Source organism: Pimephales promelas, chromosome 7 (assembly GCF_988280905.1).
Source record: "Pimephales promelas chromosome 7, fPimPro1.hap1.1, whole genome shotgun sequence".
Taxonomy (NCBI): domain Eukaryota; kingdom Metazoa; phylum Chordata; class Actinopteri; order Cypriniformes; family Leuciscidae; genus Pimephales; species Pimephales promelas.
The window spans coordinates 31,823,511-31,843,116 of record NC_142775.1 but is presented as its reverse complement, the minus strand read 5'-3'; the positions used below and the strand labels follow the sequence as shown (position 1 = coordinate 31,843,116).

The 19,606-nt window shown below is 36.9% G+C and overlaps 1 protein-coding gene and 1 long non-coding RNA gene across 2 annotated transcripts in view; one reads left to right on the top strand and one right to left on the bottom strand.

Annotated features, from left to right (window-relative positions):
* Positions 1 to 317: 317 nt before the first annotated feature.
* The window catches only part of col4a2 (collagen, type IV, alpha 2), an 86,470-nt gene continuing 67,181 nt past the window's right edge, over positions 318 to 19,606 (bottom strand). Inside the window, exons 28-48 of the mRNA XM_039683585.2 lie at positions 19,431 to 19,529; positions 19,086 to 19,307; positions 18,178 to 18,339; positions 17,536 to 17,706; positions 17,239 to 17,382; positions 15,692 to 15,820; positions 14,332 to 14,513; positions 14,129 to 14,192; positions 13,964 to 14,038; positions 12,589 to 12,696; positions 12,395 to 12,502; positions 12,010 to 12,081; positions 11,651 to 11,776; positions 10,101 to 10,217; positions 9,628 to 9,789; positions 9,221 to 9,319; positions 5,503 to 5,649; positions 5,252 to 5,368; positions 4,767 to 4,958; positions 3,597 to 3,883; positions 318 to 3,510 (exon numbers count right to left, since the gene is read on the bottom strand). Coding sequence (XP_039539519.2) covers positions 3,256 to 3,510; positions 3,597 to 3,883; positions 4,767 to 4,958; positions 5,252 to 5,368; positions 5,503 to 5,649; positions 9,221 to 9,319; positions 9,628 to 9,789; positions 10,101 to 10,217; positions 11,651 to 11,776; positions 12,010 to 12,081; positions 12,395 to 12,502; positions 12,589 to 12,696; positions 13,964 to 14,038; positions 14,129 to 14,192; positions 14,332 to 14,513; positions 15,692 to 15,820; positions 17,239 to 17,382; positions 17,536 to 17,706; positions 18,178 to 18,339; positions 19,086 to 19,307; positions 19,431 to 19,529 — 3,038 coding nt within the window. The 3' untranslated portion in view covers positions 318 to 3,255. The remainder of the gene's footprint in view (positions 3,511 to 3,596; positions 3,884 to 4,766; positions 4,959 to 5,251; positions 5,369 to 5,502; positions 5,650 to 9,220; positions 9,320 to 9,627; positions 9,790 to 10,100; positions 10,218 to 11,650; positions 11,777 to 12,009; positions 12,082 to 12,394; positions 12,503 to 12,588; positions 12,697 to 13,963; positions 14,039 to 14,128; positions 14,193 to 14,331; positions 14,514 to 15,691; positions 15,821 to 17,238; positions 17,383 to 17,535; positions 17,707 to 18,177; positions 18,340 to 19,085; positions 19,308 to 19,430; positions 19,530 to 19,606) is intronic.
* Positions 13,545 to 18,566, top strand: LOC148978372 (uncharacterized). Its single transcript, XR_016169325.1, has 3 exons — positions 13,545 to 13,704; positions 18,199 to 18,361; positions 18,484 to 18,566. It is a non-coding gene; the product is annotated as an uncharacterized LOC148978372 (long non-coding RNA).

Sequence of the window (19,606 nt, the reverse complement as noted above, 5' to 3'; positions counted from 1 at the left end):
CTGTCATTCAAAATGCTGGTAATATGCTGATTTGCTGCTCTAGAAACATTATAATCAATGTACAATCAACAGTTGTGCTGCTTAATATTGTTGTAGAAACCATGATACATGTCTTTTGAATTCTTTGACAAATAGATAGTTCAAAAGAACAGCATATGTTTGAAATAGACAGAAAGTGGTCTTCAATTACTTTTATTTTAATTAACTGATGTGGGTCCTATATAAGGTGCTTTATAAATGAATGAATAAATACACTTCACACTTTCTAATAGGTAGATCTTGTTCAGAGATCATTAAAATGAGAGATGACACAAATGTAACAAACAAAATGCATTTATTGTTTTATTCAATAACACTATGATTCAAAATCAATGTCTTCAAATATTTCACATAATTACATTGAAAGTACAAAAAAAGAAAGAAAAAAAAGCAGTGACATTCTCAATGCAAATATTTTGAATTATAATCTTAATTGGTTCTCTTTACTGGAATCACATATATTTTAGTGGTTTATGGGCTTAGGGGCAATACTACTTGTGCAATGTGCACTGAAAATGGGCAAAATTGCTCAAAGTCCAAACCTTTTAGGTGACCCACATTAGCCATTGTTTACAGACTCAATGGAGAATATAGCCTGTTTGTGCATGTATGTGGAAGTGGGACAAAGACTGAACTACAGTCTCCTAATGACCTGAACACGTGTCATGTAAACCTCAGTGAAATCAGTGCAATTGGTGTAACCAACAGAGGGTTCAGACAAACAAACCAGAATGAGCCTCGTGACTGGACAAAATTCTAGTAAAAAGTTTCAAGTCTCAAAGTTTATGACCTTTTTATGAAATAAAATACCCAATGAATAGTGTGACAACATTAGATGATAAAAAAACACATCCAAGAGTGATGATTCAAAGCTGTTCATTACATAAATAAACAGAGCAAAAATAATATACAGGCATCAGAAGATGATGTTAGTGTAAGTTTGGTGAAATTTATATTTATAGAGTGGTTAAAAATAGCAGATAGCACTGTGTTTAAGCGGCCTTGTGGTTAAGCATTGTGTCGTTGAGCCTTAATGATCATGTGTTATTAAATTATTCTGGTTCAGATTCTGAACCGATATCTAGACCATTTCAGGTTCCAACAGAACAAAACCATCTAAAAATGTTATACTGTATATAATTCAAATTGTATTTTCCAACTTTGCTATCTGTTGTTGAATTCAGATGTTCAAAAAGCCATTAAAGTCCCCCTGTAGTCAATAATTGTATCCCTTCAAACTAATCTTTGATCATAAAAATTAGGGGTGTCACGATTTCGATATTAAATCGAAATCGATCGAAATTAATTCAATGGTATCGAAATCGAAATAAAAAATGGTATCGTCGATACTGCCACGCCCCATGTCGCGTCCGTGATGGAAAGTTCGGATCGTTTTACTGACTCTATTGTTCAATCTCGTTCATCAAAATTAACTAAACTTTTTTTCTAGTCATTTCAGGGGCTTTAAATGTTATACTATTAAGTTATGTTACTTGTTTTTGTTATATTTTAAATTTGGCAATGGTGTAGTGTACATTGTGAACAAATTTATATTGCATAATGCATAAATGTGTAGTCTAAAAATTGCATAGCAATCTGCGCTTTACATTTTTTTTTTAAAATTGAGAATCGAATCGAATCGTGACCTTAGAATCGATAACTTAATCGAATCGAGGATTTGGAGAATCGTGACACCCCTAAAAATTACATATTTAAAGTTTTTTCCTTTGAAAAAAAAAATCTTCATGCCTTAAAATAGTTTAAATGTAACTCTGTACCCTTGCCTCATTTAGTCATGGTTCTATGAATATGCAAATTATCCTCACCTCCTCTCACTCACACCAGCTCAGACACCTACTTGTTGATGATCACACGTTGTCGTGATTGGTTACAAGGTAGTTTGTGACGTCAGAAACACCAAACCGTGTTTTTGAGACTGTCTTTGGTTCACTGCAGTTTTAAGGAGAAAATACTCAGCAATGGTGTTGACTTGTAAATTTACACACGGTTTGTCTTAAAGCATATTAAAAAAACACAGCATGGACATAACATTAAAAGCTTGATTTTCACCACAAGGGGACTTTAACTGAAATCAATGGGTTCCAGTTTTTTTAAAAGGCTATGAAAGAGATGGCAGATGCTATTTACACTAATGCTACATTTTCGTTCAGACTCCAAATCCGATTTTTGTGCATATACGTTTGGAATCCGATCATATTTAGCAAGTGTGAATGGCATAAAATCACATGAAATAGGATTTTTACGAATCTGATGTGACTCAGATCGGTTTTTTGTTTGTTTGTTCATCGCATACCACATGGGATCTGATCTTTTCGATTCTGATTTGGGCCACTTCCATGTGTTGTCCTAAAACAGATACAGATGTTTTGCAATGGGACCTCAGTCTGAAGTCATATCGTAAATCATGTGACTTTTACGAAACATTCGTCACAATTCTGCCCTGATGGAAGTCACTCTTTGGTTCGTTTAGTTCTTTGGAAGTATGTGAATAAAAGGAAAAACAATTCTAATTGGATTAATAAATCAGAATTGAGTACTAAAGCTTGCAGTGTGAATGTAGCCAAAGTGTAACAAAAAGTAGATTCTGTTTACACCAAATGTGAACCACAACAAATTGCAATAGATGCTTTTCACACTAAGTGCAAATAGAAGCCATATGTTATTTGTGCTAAGAATAAATAGCCTTTGCTAAAAATGTTGGCTATGTGCATTTAGTATATAAATAGACACTGCCTTTTAAAACAATGGAACCAGTTCTGAATAAGAACCATAAAGCACTACCACATAACACAAAAGGGCAGAGAAGTGCATAAGCATGAGCTTCTTTGGTTCAGCTGTATGTATTAATAACAAGAGATTCATAACGCTGAGGTAATAAGTTAGAAACTAAGCACCATTTCATACATAGAAAAGTAAATAATACAGAGAAATATCATAGCTATGCTTTCATGCATCTATTGCTTCACTTCTCATTATGCACATTGTACATATCTTCAGTCATAAGGCACACAGTAGTGATGAAGAGTGAATCTGACGGCATGTCATATGTAATGCATTAATAACATGAAGTAATTTCAAAAGCCTACCTTTTAACATTGACATCGGATTGCAATTTGGAATGAAGAATTCGGAATTGTCGGTGCAGGTGTTACTTGTAATGCTGCTGCAATAGTGTCAAAGTTCATAGGTTACAGGTCACAGGTTCTTCATACACACTTGGCAGCGGCTGATGCGTGACAGGAGCTGACCGGCTTTAAGTGTCTCGGAAACAGGGGAACTCTGAAAGGACTGATCGATAGAGGTCAACCAAAAACTCTGCTTGTTGGCGAAGTAGTGACATGTACCTTTGGCCCCGTTACACTCGATGAAGGGAGTGGTGCGGAAATCTTCGAGACAAGAGCCCGGGGACACCAGAGACTGACCGCCACCTTCATCTCCGGCTGCCGTGTGCTGTGTGAGTGTGACAGAACCAGTTAGAGGTCTTGGCAAACACGTTTCAATGATGAAAGTGTAACAATTTCGAACTTAAGTCTCACCATAAGGAAGGAATAGCCAATCCAGAGACTTCTCCAGCCTGCTGGGCATTGTGGGATAGTTATATCTTGGCTGTGTATGGCGATGGCCACAGTTGGAGCTTCACACACGGAACAGCGGCTGATGTATGGTTTTATCTCGGCCTCCTCCACAGGCATCATGGGAATTGGTGCGGTGGTGGACAGCCAATAGGATTTGTCATTGCGGCTGGCATAGTAGCATACGTCTCCCGGATTGCAGTACAGGAAGGGCATGGTGTTAAAACGGGGGAGACACGAGCCGGCTAGACCTGGAAAACAAAACAGAGACCTGTGAGGCATTTTAAAGCTTTCAGAGAATCACAAAGTAGTTACTGATTAAAAAAATAAAAAAATAAAAAAATAAAAGAAGAAGAATAGAACAGAACTTGCCAGTTTTTTTTTTTTTTTTTTAAGTTTACGTAAAACTTCAAATAATCGCCAAGTCCCAAATAGACGCCTGTCTCTTTTACACGCCTGGTGTGGCTGCAGGTTTGGGTAAATAAAAGCCAGTCTCAAATAGAGGCCGGGTCTGTTTCTTAGTTTTGGGTTGTTTATCTTCTAAATAAAACCATCAGATCGTCCACTTTTTAGCGGCCGCCAAAGCAAATTTTTCTTTTTTTTCAAAATCTTCAAACAACACGAGCGCTGTCTTGCTCTCCCTCCCTTGCGCATATTAATCAAATCAATTGAGACGAAAGTAAAAGTTTGGAAGACCGCAGTTTCATGTGGAGCATTTTGAGATTTTTAGAGATTATAGACTCAATGAACAACATCTCAATACCAAGTTATAAAGGCCGGTTTCATATACAAGCTGGTGCAGTTCGACGATTTGGGAAAATAAAAGCCTTGGCTATTATTTGAAGTTTTACAGTATATGTGTCCTATCAAAAGCATTAGAACATGTTTAAACTAACCCTTACAATCCATACCGCATTTGGCTAATTCATTTCGAATGATGCTGTTACATATGGCTTTTTTTCTGACTGTGCTACTAGTCCGGTTACAAACTAATATTAGGGTCCATGTAAATGCAGACACTATAGAAAATGCACTTTCAATTTCCTGAGCAAACACTACACAATGCTGTGTAATTCAACATTCATATTCTGGATCTAAAGTTGGACAAGTTATTACGTTGTCATCTGCACTCACCGAGGTCTTGGTTGTGGGCCTTCTCCTGTCCCTCAAAGTACAGAAGGCTATAACCATCCCATAACTTGGCCATGCCCACAGGGCACATGGGGATCTGTTCCGACTGACTGTGCTTCACCAGCAGGTAGCCAACATTGACACTGCGGCCAGCCATTCCAGTAGCACCAGGTAAACCAGAGCGTCCTCGGGACCCTGTGGATTCAGATTCAATTCATTGTTTTCATTGAATTATTTCTGTTTATCCAAAACCAATATTTTTTAAGCATGAATAAAATCTAGAAACTTTGTTTTAAACAATGACATTGTCCTAACTGAACAAATTAAAGAATGTTACCAGTTCCCAAAACCACCCAACAAATAATAAACTCATAATCATTTAAAAATAAACCTGGACCTGTTGGTGACCAGTCGTCTGCAACCCTTAATCCACTAATCTAGCCCAGAATCCCATAATCCTCATCCATCTACACAAACACACTATTGACCTTCTTCTCCTTGCAGACCAGGGTGGCCCATTTGTCCAGTGTCTCCACGGAAGCCTGGATTTCCTGGTATTCCAGGGAGACCTGGCATGCCCTTGTGCCCCTTTGGACCCAAAAACCCTGTAAAAAGAGTTTTGCTATTTACACAATGAACTGTGAACTGGAACGCAGCAACAGCACCACAGAATAGGTTTATATATCACATTCATGACTGCATTAGTTGAGGCTAAAATTGATGCTTTGAATTCTTGTACCTGGATCACCAGGAGGTCCAGCAGGGCCTGGATCTCCACTGCGTCCATTAGGTCCTTGAATACCCATTGGGCCAGGTGCTCCTATCTCCCCTGGAAGTTTCTTTGGAATTGGTGGAAGTCCTCTAGCACCAGGCAACCCAGGAAAACCTGAAATAACAAGGTAGAGAGAATGAATAAGGTGCAGTCAACTAGATTTGTATTTTGAACAGTGCAACAAATTATTCTGATCCCATTTATGGTCTGAATAAACCAGTCATTAGACCATTTCACAAGATGTAAACAACACTGGTCCAGAAGCACTTCCTGTTTCCGTTTGTAACTGTTTTCTTTATTTCACATGTAAAGAAAACATCTTAAAGATGTTTGTTTAACTTTTTGATTCAGTTTTAAATGTTCTGTTGGTTTTATTTTATCCCAGCTTTTATGTAGTGTTAAAAAACTGAAACAGGAAGTGCTTCTGGACCAGTGTTGTTTACATCTTGTGAAATGGTCTATACAATCTAGATCCAGCCAACACATTTAGATGTAATGTGGAAGTATATGTACATGGAAATACAGACTAATGTCTTAGAAACAAAAAAGCCTGTTGAATTGCACTAATAAAAAATGCATTGCATTAACAGTGCTTGCATTTTAATGCATGCATTTTTGGGGGCTGAAATGCAACATGGTTGTATATTTAAGCTGTGAATATTTCAAATGAAAACATTTCATTCACAATGTAATTATTAAAAAAAAAAAAATCCACATTCACATTTTAGACTAAATTTCCAAAATGTTCAGTCTGTTTAAAAATACCAACTATAATATTCGACAGGCAATTTTCAGTCCATTTTATTTTGCCTTAAAAAAAAATCACTTCAACAAATCCAGTGGGTCAAATTCAACAGAATATTCAACATGGCACATCCAGAAACTGCAGGAATAGCAGTCGATTACCGAAGTTGTTGGTCACCTAACAAGCAGGTGGTGCAAGTGGGTGATGCGGAAGACCAAAACTATAGTAAGTGAAAAACAGTACGTGACAAAAGAATTGTGTCCAAATTCACAGTAAAAGATTCAGCAAATAGACCTTATTCAGAGCAGCGCCATGACAGGTATGAAAGTGAGGCTGTGAGGGATAGACTTACCGTGTTTCTAATGGCATCAGCTGTAAAAAGCTGAATAAAGCTCCTAGATTACTTACAATTTACTTGAGTTTTTTGTCAACTAAAATTTCTTGGAAAGATATTTTTCCAGTGTTTCATGAGCAGAACAAAACGAAAACACATTAAATATCAGTACAGCCCATTGAAGAGATGCATGTCTATCCCTCACAGCCTCGCTTTCACTCCCATTAAAAATCAAAGATGGCGCTGCCGTGAATAAGGCGTATGGAACCCGGATGATCTACTTCTTCCAATGAGATTCTTAAGTGTGCATATGATGGACATTCTTCGAACACATGAGGCCACAGGAGAGGAAGTGAAGCGACACAACTGAGGTAGATGTGATTATGTGGTAGGTCACATGATAATGACAACATGGTGAATGTTGTACGTCCATATTACATTCATACTATATATAGAACATACTTATTTGTTTACTTAACTTACAACCCGAATTCCGGAAAAGTTGGGACATTTTTTAAATTTGAATAAAATTAAAACTATACGACTTTCAAATCACATGAGCAAATATTTTATTCACAATAGAACATAGATAATATAACAAATGTTTAAACTGAGAAATTTTACACTTTAATCCACTAAATGAGCTCATTTCAAATTTGATGCCTGCTACAGGTCTCAAAATAGTTGGGACGGGGGCAACAAATGGTTGAAAAAGCAATAAATTTAGAAAGGATTCAGGTGGGAGAACATCTATAGCAACTAAGTAAGTTAATTGATATCAGGTCTGTAACATGATTAGCTATAAAAGGGATGTCTTAGAGAGGTAGAGTCTCTCAGAAGTAAAGATGGGCAGAGGCTCTCCAATCTGTGAAAGAGTGCGTAAAAAGATTGTGGAACACTTTAAAAACAATGTTCCTCAACGTCAAATTGCAAAGGCTCTGCAAATCTCATCATCTACAGTGCACAACATCATCAAAAGATTCAGAGAAACTGGAGAAATCTCTGTGCGTAAGGGACAAGGGCGAAGACCTTTATTGGATGCCCGTGGTCTTCGGGCCCTCAGACGACACTGCATCACTCATCGGCATGATTGTGTGAATGACATTACTAAATGGGCCCAGGAATACTTTCAGAAACCACTGTCGGTAAACACAATCCGCCGTGCCATCTCCAGATGCCAACTAAAGCTCTATCATGCAAAAAGGAAGCCATATGTGAACATGGTCCAGAAGCGCCGTCGTGTCCTGTGGGCCAAGGCTCATTTAAAATGGACTATTTCAAAGTGGAAAAGTATTCTGTGGTCAGACGAGTCCAAATTTGACATTCTTGTTGGAAATCACGGACGCCGTGTCCTCCGGACAAAAGAAGAGGGAGACCTTCCATCGTGTTATCAGCGTTCAGTTCAAAAGCCAGCATCTCTGATGGTATGGGGGTGCATAAGTGCATACGGTATGGGCAGCTTGCATGTTTTGGAAGGCACTATGAATGCTGAAAGCTATATAAAGGTTTTAGAGCAACATATGCTCCCCTCCAGACAACGTCTATTTCAGGGAAGGCCTTGTGTTTTTCAACAGGACAATGCAAAACCACATACTGCAGCTATTACAACAGCATGGCTTCGTCGTAGAAGAGTCCGGGTTCTGAATTGGCCTGCCTGCAGTCCAGATCTTTCACCTATAGAGAATATTTGGCGCATCATTAAACGAAAAATGCGTCAAAGGCGACCACGAACACTTCAGCAGCTGGAAACCTATATAAGGCAAGAATGGGACCAAATTCCAACACCAAAACTCCAGACACTCATAAACTCGATGCCCAGACGTCTTCATACTGTTTTGAAAAGAAGAGGAGATGTTACACCATGGTAAACGTGCCCCCGTCCCAACTATTTTGAGACCTGTAGCAGGCATCAAATTTGAAATGAGCTCATTTAGTGGATAAAAGTGTACAATTTCTCCGTTTAAACATTTGTTATGTTATCTATGTTCTATTGTGAATAAAATATTGGCTCATGTGATTTGAAAGTCGTATAGTTTTCATTTTATTCAAATTTAAAAAACGTCCCAACTTTTCCGGAATTCGGGTTGTACTTATACTTAACTTTTTTGTTATTTTTGGACCAAAATGTATGTTCAATGCTTCAAAACATTCTCACTAACCAACTGATGTCACATGGACTACTTTGATGATGTCTTTATTTCCTTTCTGGACAAGGACAGTATACCGTACAGCTATTTACAATGGAAAGACAGTAAACTCTCGGACTAAATCTAAAATATCTTAAACTGTGTTCCGAAGATGAACGGAGGTCTTACGGACTTGGAACGACATGAGGGTAAGTCAATATATATATATATATATATATATATATATATATATATATATTGTTTTTCAAAAATATTAGTTATAATTTACTTCTATATTTGTATAACCAAAATACTATAACCAAAATATGAAACGTATGATTGAACTGGTTGACTAGAAATAAACCATATAGTAGAGCTAATTCTGCATAATAAGTTTGGAGAGTAAATTGAAACTATTTTATTATATTAAACAAAAAAATCATCATACAGAAAAATCGTTTAGTGGTTTCAAACAATCACCTGGGGGTCCAGTATCTCCTTTAGGTCCAACAGGGCCCCTGTCACCTTCAAAACCACGTCTTCCTGGAAAGCCCATCATTCCTTGTTCTCCTTTATCACCTTTAAAAAGGAATAAAACATTCCTACCTGACTCAAGTTCTTTTTCAGTTCACAGGTCTCATTCCAAAACAAAGTGAGCAAAATATGTGAGTGTAAAACGGGTGTTTTGCTCAGCTCATCTAAAACATTTTAATATGATTTCCATTTAACATTTTAATTTGATACACATTTAACAATTTAATTCTCCATAGGATTCTCTTTTGTTCATGTTTATTTGCTCTTGTATAGATCATCATAATGAATATTAGATTGCTGTTTTGATTTTGCCAATGCTATGACCTTTACCATATTCATATTTCATAATCTACCTTTTCTTCCTGACACTCCAGGCTCCCCACGTGGTCCTTTCTCTCCACTGTCCCCCAGGACTCCTTTTTCTCCGGCGAATCCGAAATCCCCTGCATTTCCCTTATCTCCTTTTGCTCCGAATGGAGATGGTTCACCTGTAATCCCTCTAGGACCAGGAAAACCTGAAGAATGACAGCAACAGGTATCAAAACATTTTTTTTTTTTCAAAATTCATTTTCAAGAAAGATTTTAGATTAAGAAATAAGAAGAAATAAGTTATTTTTGTTTGACAAAGTGACGCTTTACATTTTCTTCACTCATTTAGATATTTAACCCTCCTTTGCTAAATAATATTGTAAATAAATAATTATTTGGTGTGAATTAGGGCAAAGGGGACTAAAGTCCCTTTAACTAGTAAATATCCTTATTCTTATACAGTCTATAGTACTCATTACTAGTGTTTATTGTAAATATATAGTACTGGGTCTGTCACCTGGAAGTCCTTTAGTGCCTGGAAGGCCATAGTCGCCTGCAACTCCTTTTATATCAGAGAATCCTTGTTTGCCTGGAGGACCTGTGACACCTGGACGCCCAGATTCACCCTTATCACCTGTAAACACAGCAGTTACAGTGTTAGAACTAATGCATAGTTGCATCAAATAAATGAAACGTCACAAAACGTCATTTTTGGAACAGGGGAGGTGCTAGAGGTGGGCCCTGAAAGCTTTGTTACCTTGTTTTTCTTATAAAGCTTAAAGGATAGTTCACTTAATAAAAAAAAAAAAAAACTTTTGCTAATAATTTACTCACCCTCATGTCATCCAAGATGTCCATGTCTTTCTTTCTTCGGTCGAAAAGAAATTAAGGTTTTTGATGAAAACATTCCAGGATTTTTCTCCATAGAATGGACTTCAATGGGAACCAAACGGTTCAAGGTCCAAAAGACAGTTTCAGTGCAAACTGCAAACTGTTGAAAGGGCTTTAAACGATTCCAGACGATGAATAAGGGTCTTATCAAATGAAACGATTGCTCATTAAACAAAAAAATAACAAAGTTTAAGTTTCATAAGCTCAAATGCTCGCTTTGCTCTGTTCTGTGATGCCAGTTCATGACTCTCCTGTTCGAACTCGTTTGTCAAAATGAACGAATCTTTTTCCGAGTCAATTCATTCATTTCGTTCGTTGAATCAACTTAATCGATCGTTTTGCTTGATAAGACCCTTATTCATCGTCTGGAATCGTTTAAAGCCCTTGGAACAGTTTGCACTGAAACTGTCTTTTGGACCTTGAACCGTTTGGTGCCCAGTAAAGTGCATTATTTGGAGAAAAACCCTGGAATGTCTTCATCAAAAACCTTAATTTCTTTTCGACTGAAGTAAGAATGACGTGGATATCTTGGATGACATGGGGGTGAGTAAATTATCAGCAAAAGTTTTTTTTTTTTTTAAAGTGAACTACTCCTTTAACACTTAATCAGAAAAATAATCGTTAATACGATTACAGCTGACACGATTACCTTTTTATAAAAAAAAACAAAAAAACATCTCTTTGGCATCAAAGGTTACAACTTACAACATGCTTTTGCAGTGTTGAGCATTTTAGCCAATCACAGACGTGTCTGTTGAACGCAACGGCCAATCAGAGGTTTTTCAATACGCTGTGCTGAAGATCTGATTTGCACAAGCTCGCTGAGTTCTACACTTTTGCGATCCTGTCATCATTATAGCCAATAAACCGTTCATGGAAATGATAGATTCACTGCAATGTATTTTTTATTATTGATGCTGATCTGTCACACTCCATTACACACTGCTTGGTTTGTTGACTAAACGTTCAGCGGTCTAACACAGTGCTCATCAATGCCAAAATGATTGTGATGGCCAATCAGATAAAAAAAGGCGGGGCTTAATTTCACAGAAGACAAGTGCAAATTCCAACACAATGGTTTAGTTTTAACAGTGAAAGAGTGCTAAAGCCCCACATTTCCAGAGACCATTGAACTGCCTCTGATTCAGAAAATGATCTATTAGATGATTAGGCTACCTAGATCTCCAGTGGAACCCCTGAGGCCCAGATTTCCAGGGATGCCAGCCTCAGTGCTGGGGATCCCAATCTCGCCTCTTTCTCCTTTTGCTCCTGCATCACCTGGAGGACCCCAGTTGTCAGTGCCTTGCAGGGAACAAAATACACCAACGATATCATTAATTCTGCATTAAAACAATGAGACTTTACATAGGTAATATACATGGAAATATAAATAATAAAAAAATATAATGATAATAATTAATAATAATGATAACATTGCTAAACTGTAAATCATGTTATATAATTAATATTTATTCGATAATATAAGATTTATAATGTTTAAATTTCTAAGATAACAAATACAACTGAAGAGGTACCTGGAACACCCTCGATACCCTTTTGACCTTTCAGGCCATCTAATCCAAAAATGCCTTTTAGACCAGGAAACCCTAGAGGAAAAATTAGCCAGGAAATGTTGGAGCATATATTTAAATATATAGTGGTAGAAATGACAGAGATTATTAATACATAATTTCAGATACTGTAAATAATGTGATAATGATGATCATGGAAGTACAGGCCTTAAATATCTGAATGAGCAGACATTATATAGTGTTGCTATTGACAACGGTCCTTATGACCGATTTCAGAATGTTACGAACGACCAATTAGAATCAAGCATTCCAGAAAGCATATACAAATAAGGTCTATTAACATAGCTGTGTTTTTGTTTAATTAAATTTGACAATTAGAGCCACAAACCCTTTTGTCCGGGTTGGCCTTGGAATCCAGGGGTTCCTTTCTGCCCAGGCACTCCTGGCCAGCCCTTAAGACCTTGATTTCCTGGGAAACCCGGTTGGCCATCAGAGCCTGATGAAAAAGTGGATCCAGTTAAAAACTATTTTCGAAAACAACAGAATTGCTTAATAAAAGGAAAATGATTAAAACTCTTATACCTGGTAGTCCAGATTGTCCTGGTTCACCCGGCTGGCCTTTCATCCCTTCAATGCCGTCAAAACCAGGACCTCCTCTATCTCCAGGTTCACCTGTGACTCCCTTCTCACCTAATATATGTAAATTGAAAACTCATCTAAGAAGTGGTTCACAGCACACTAAAAACCTTAGAGACGTCTATTTAATGTCTGTATTTACATCTGAAAGATGCATTTTTTAGAGAGTTTGCTAATCTGCAATACGTCTCCTGTCAGATTTAAATAGACATTTAGAAGATGCCTATATTTAGAATATATGTAAAACTGCTTTTTCCAAGATGTTTCTCAGATGTTTTCCAGATCTCCAGATCTCTAGCAGACATCTTAAAGACGTACCTGTGCTATAATCATCATCACAGCTGCTCATCATTCAGTTCATCACCATCATGTATTTAAAGGGTTAGTTCACCCAAAAATGAAAATTCTGTCAGTTACTCACCCTCATGTTGTTCCAACCCCGTAAGACCTTCGTTCATCTTCGGAACACAAATTAAGATATTAAGATCGCTCCTGCATACTAGTCCATAGGCTTCTTGAGGGAATGACACTTGCTGGCATCGAAAAGTCATCAAAGACATCGTTAAAATAGTCCAAGTGACTACAGTGGCTCAATTTTAACTTTATCAAATGACGAGAATACTTTTTTGTGCGCAAAAACAAACAAAAATAACGACTTTATTTCAACTACTCACTTCCTTCTCTATGGGCCTGTAGTCAGTTAACGTAGTGTGATTGCGTAGAGCTACAATAACAGAGCGTACAATAACAGAAGCTTACGCTATTAAACTAGTAACCTGACTCAAGGCAGTGGGAGAAATAAACGAATAGTTGAAATAAAGTCGTTATTTTTGTTTTTGCGCACAGTTGTTTTGTGTTCTCGTCATTTGATAAACTTAAGATTGAGCCCCTGTAGGCACTTGGACTATTTTAACGATGTCCTTAAATGACTTTTCTAGGCCAGCAAGTGATTCCCTCAAGAAGCCTATGGACTAGTATACAGGAGGGATCTTAATATCTTAAATATCTTAATTTGTGTTCCGAAGATGAACGAAGGTCTTACGAGGTTGGAACAACATAAGGGTGAGTAAACACTGACAGCATTTTCATTTTTGGGTGAACTAACCCTTTAAGTTCCTCCCTATGCACCCTCAGTTGTCGGGCGATGTTTGTTTTTGTGTTTGCTTTGTTGCATGCACACACTGTTACACCATCTGTTTGAGGTTTTTTTTTTTCTATTATTAAAAGGTGTTTCGTACAGGAACCTATTATTATCATCTTCTTCATCATTCTGTGATAATAATATTGTTTTATGCACAATATAATTATGGAAATTCCTAACCTGAATTTCCAGGCAGCCCAGTTTCGCCTCTCAGTCCTGTTGATCCTGGAATACTCATGGTAGGACCCAAGTCACCTGAAATAAAGGAATTGTATGTAAAATTTTTGGCAGTTTAGACAGTTCATACATCAAGCATAAAATGGACAGAGGTTTATTTAGAAGCACCTTTTATTCCCTTAATTCCAGAATCTCCGGGCCGTCCATAGGCACCAGGTGAGCCTTTGTCACCCTGCAATATAAGCCACAATGACTAAAAGCACAACACCCAAAACATTCTAACAGGACCCCAAATACAAGGAGATTAACTAAAATGTTTTAAATCATAAATAGTTTTATGAGTCAGAGAGAGATGGGGCTCATTTTCCTACCCCAGGTCCAGGCATTCCCGGGAAACCTTGAATTCCAGACTGTCCTGTAGGCCCTGGCATTCCCTTAGGCCCTGATTGACCTTCTTCTCCGGGAACACCTTTAACACCTTTTGCATCACTGGGCTCACCTGGATGTCCATCTTTCCCATCGCCTCCTGGATAACCTGGCCCACCTTTTGTACCTATAGGCAAAGGCAAGTGGAAAGAAAATCTCTTAAGTATCCATCTAAAAGGGATATTTTTGTTCTATTCACATCATCAAACACCAAATGCAGATGTAAATTAATTCTGATTAAACATCATATTGAATTCGGGTCCGTTTTGACCTGAAAGATGTACAAAAACATTTCCAAAAAAATCCATAGTTTTTAGTATGAAAATGAAACATGACCGTTTTAAGATTTAGGAGAACTACTTGAACTAAATAGTTACACCTTTTGCATTCAAGTAAGTTGTGACACATAATTTACACATAATCTTTTTTTTCTCCACCTATTAGATAAGCTGCTTTTCCTCCATATGGCCAAACTATTCTCATTACTTAAAGGAATAGTTCACTTAAAAAAAAAAAAAAAAAAAAAACCCTGATAATGTACCACCATGTCATCCAAAATGTCCATTTCTTTCTTTCTTCAGTCGAAAAGAAATTAAATGAAAACATTCCAGGATTGTTCTCCATACAATGCACTTTACTGGGCACCAAACGGTTCAAGGTCTAAAAGACAGTTTCAGTACAAACTGCAAACTGTGCAAAGGACTTTAAACGATTCCAGACGATGAATAAGGGTATTATCAAGCGAAACGATTGTTAATTTAAAAAAATAAACTAACAAAGTTTAAGTTTTATAAGCTCATCATGATATCATCATGATATATTAAATACAGCGTATTGCACTGAATCTGTGCATTCTGTTTCTGGCATACTTGAACATGCAAGTTAACAAATAACGGCGAGCACTTGTTTAATCAATAGCGAAGATTAAAAAGCATTTGGTTAACAGAAAAGACATTGTTATTTTTTTTCTTTGTACTGTATTGATCTTTCTGTCCACCTAAAATGCATTTTTGGTGATGAGGGAAAAAGAGGAAGGGATGAGATGGCTGGATGACAGGATTTTGAATGTATGAAATCCAATATATATATATATATATATATATATATAAAGCTCTTATTTAGTTAATCTGGTTTTTCATTATTATCATTATATCTGGCTAGTAGAAGTTCTGAATGGCCGTTAACCTAAAGATTTTGTAGCCAAATTGGCTGGTGAGTGGAAAAGTTGATTTCAAACCCTGTATATGAAGTATGCTACCCATTGTGTCCTTGCATAGAAGAATAAATAAATATGATTGTAGTCACCTTCAGGACCTATGATGCCAGGGTCTCCCATTTTTCCATGGTCACCTTTAATTCCCTTCATGTTGTCTAACATTTGTGGTATTTTCATGATTGGCTTTTCACCTGGAGGTCCCACCACCCCTCTGTCACCTTAAGAAAAAGTATATACCACATACTCAAGACATTATGCATATTTCATTTTCAATATAATCTTAAATAGTCCACCATACATACATATATATATATATATATATATGAAGAGTTCAGATGCAAAAGCCTCTAAATGCCATTTGAAATTTTCTTCTTTAATGATGATTTTTATCAAACTTGTATATTTAAGTGCAGTAATTTCACTTAAATAACAATTAATAGGTAATTATCTTTGCCATTTAAGTGAAATTACTGAACTTAAATATACAAGTTTGATAAAAATCATCATTAAAGAAGAAAATTTCAAATGGCTTTTAGAGGCTTTTGCATCTGAACTCTTCATATATATATATATATATATATATATATATATATATATATACACACAATGAAACATACGCCATTAATAAAGATGTTATGTAATGAGAAATTTAAGCAAAAGTTCCTCCACAGTCAAAATACAGGTTGCGAATAATTTCAGTCTAACCTTTGGTTTGAGCAGCACATTTAAGCACAGATTGTTTAATCAGTCTGTTTTTTTGCAAAGAGGTTGTTGTTGACAGATAGAACATTTAAACAAATATTATAAAAACATTTAGCCAAGAAATGGCCATGAAAAATGGAATTATAGAATTATTACATTTATAAGGGAAACTTGTAAGTGGGAAAAAAATAAATAATAAATCAAACATATGAAATCAAACACAGTAGAATGTATATTACATATTTTGCAGAGGTGTAAAGAGTAATAAAGTATTCTACTCAAGTAAAAGTACTTTTATGATTTGTCACTTTGAAAGTGATTTTAATGTATGAAACAGTTTCTTACTGTTTTTCATATTTTTATATTTAAGTGGTCAAATCAAATCAAATCAAAATCAAAAGTACTACTACTTCAATGATATTTTACTTAAGTACAAGTAAAATTACCGATCTAAAAATCTACTCAAGTAAAAGTAAAATTAGCTCATTTAAAATGTACTCAGAGTAAAAAGTTACATAGTGCCATAGTGCCGAAGTTACATAGTGCCAGTGTAAGTGATGCAGACACTGTCAGGCTATGGCAGACCTGTCGATGTACCATCACAAGGGTTTTGGAAAAATATTATAAAGGTTGAAAAAACTACATAGTGCTGCTTTAAATCAATGCAGTAGTTTCCGAAATTTTCTTTTTTTTTCACCCTTGTATTATTATTTTTTACTCAGTAACAGATATGATTTCAATTGTAGCAAAGTAAAATACTTCAAACAAAACATACTTAAGTAAAAGTACAGATTTTAAAAACTACTTAAAAAAAGAAGTACACACACACACACAAAAAAAAAAACTACTCAATAACGCGAGTAAATGTAATTCCTAACTTTCCACCTCTGATATTTTGCATACGCATGCATACATTATCATGCTCTTGATTCACCTTTTTCTCCTGGAAGCCCAGTAAATCCTTTTGCACCTTGTTGTCCTTGAAAGCCTATCTGTCCTTTCTTTCCTGGGGGTCCTTTCAAACCTTTCTCACCTATGTTTCCAGGAAAACCTGATATGCCTTGACCACCTTTGTAACCTTTGTTGTTTATATATGAACAAAAAAAAAAAATACATCAATCAATTAGTGCCATTTGGAGTTTAATGATCAAACTATTTATATCTGCTTTTTGCAAACTATACATGTACATATTCTAAGTAACATTAAATCAAGAACAAAAAGACAAATTACCTTTTAACCCTGGAAGACCATTAAATCCAAAGGGCCCTGGTTGTCCTGGATCTCCTGGGACCCCAATATTTCCTGGTACCCCAACATTTCCAGGGTCTCCAATGACACCCTTTACTCCACCCACTCCATGAAGGCCTGGGTCTCCCTGGTCTCCCCTTATTCCACTTGGACCTACAGAGACGCAGTATACTGTATTTAAGCATTGTTAGGAGAAAGAGGATTTTCTTCATACCACTGAAATCAGATCTAAGGCATAATATATACTACAAGTCAATTGGTTTGGACATACTTAACTGAATTTATGTTTCTGATCCTAAAGATCATTAGATTAAGAATCTCCTAAAGACTAATTACCTTGTTTGCATTATAGAGTTGGAGCAGAGAATAAAGGAAAATAAGTTAATAAGAGTCCAGTACACTGGCCACTGATTTCCCAGTCTGTTTCAACATGCGGTACTGTTAAATGATAAAGACGCTTGTTTAACTGACCCTAACGTTAAAAAAAACAAACGAGGAGTGAGCTTTGGTAGATCCCCTGTTGTTGAAGTTATTTGGTAGTTCTGGGTTTATTCTTTACTTTTCTTATCTGATATGAGGGCAAAAAAAAAAAAAAGATGTTTTAGCTCCAGTCAGTTTAGTTACCTGGTTCTCCATTTTTTCCAGATGGTCCGGGAGGTCCTTTGTAACCGGGCTGCCCAGGAAAGCCAAATGTCCCTCGTGGTCCAGGTTTTCCTATCTCTCCTTGAAGACCCGGAGGACCATCTTCACCCTTGAGGCCGATCATACCTGGCATCCCCTCCATACCTGTGTGACAACACATCCTTTAGTGAGTGTCAATAACAACAGAACTGATCCACCTTAATCATAGAAAGAATTTCACTTTTGAGATTCTGAGGGCTGGAGACAGAGAAGTTTTATATGTGCCATAAAATATGCTGTTTTTTACAGATGCAGCCCTAGGAAGACACTAGAAAAGGAAAGTTTGTTTACCTGAAAGTTTAAAAGTCCTGAAGTCAGAAGACTACAAAACCATCAGGATTATGGGTTTGACAGACACCTGGTCACGTTTATGTTGATCCAAACACAATTAGATTACTTTAAATACAGGTGTAAATGGGGTCTAAAACGTGTTGAGCTTGTCCACTTTTGACCACTTCCAGAGGTAGTCGAAAACGCAAAACAAATTTTTCCAACTTTTGCATGTTAATACCATATGTCGCAATGTTGTGCCAATAATTAAGGGATTATGATCGCTGTTAATATTCACATAATTTCCATTCGCTTCCTTTTGCCCTAGCTCGTAAGCATCATGGCTTCATTCATTCCTTTTTTTTGCGTTACAGTTTGCGCTCCTGCGAAAGTGATGTAGACTGTGACAAAAACAGAAGGAAGGGTCTACTCTTGGCGAAATCTGAACAAATAATGCTCACAGGAGATGCATTTAAAATGCATGTTAAATATACCAGGCAGAAACCGTAATGCATATAGGCTGACCACCTATGATCGGTTCACTGAAAACTAGAGATGCAATAGATGCATGAAGTTCTCACCTGGGTATCCTTTTTGGCCCGGGTCTCCTGGAAGGCCAGTTTCACCCCTCTGTCCTGGCAGTCCTGGTTCTCCAGGAGCTCCAGTAGATGCTCCTAAAACTTCTCCATGTTCACCCTTTTTCCCTGAAGCACCATCCAAACCTGGTTTACCAAAGATGCCTGGAGCTCCGTCCACACCTTTGGAGCCAGGAAATCCTAAATCGCCCCGAATTCCAACAAAACCTATGTGGTCAAAATCAGATGATCAGAGCTAAAAAAAGACAGACCTAATAGACAGACAGGGGTTAAAGTATACACAATGATTACATAAAATGTCCAATAACACGCAGGCCACCCAATGCTTACCCCTTGGCCCAGGTGGGCCTCCTCTTCCTGGTTCACCTAGCTCTCCTTTGGCCCCGGGTCCTCCAGAAAGTCCTGGCATGCCTTTTGCACCTGGTACTCCTAAAACATAAAAAGAGAGAAAATTATTATAATAATAGTTTTTTTTTCTTATTGTGGAAAATATTACAATAATACAT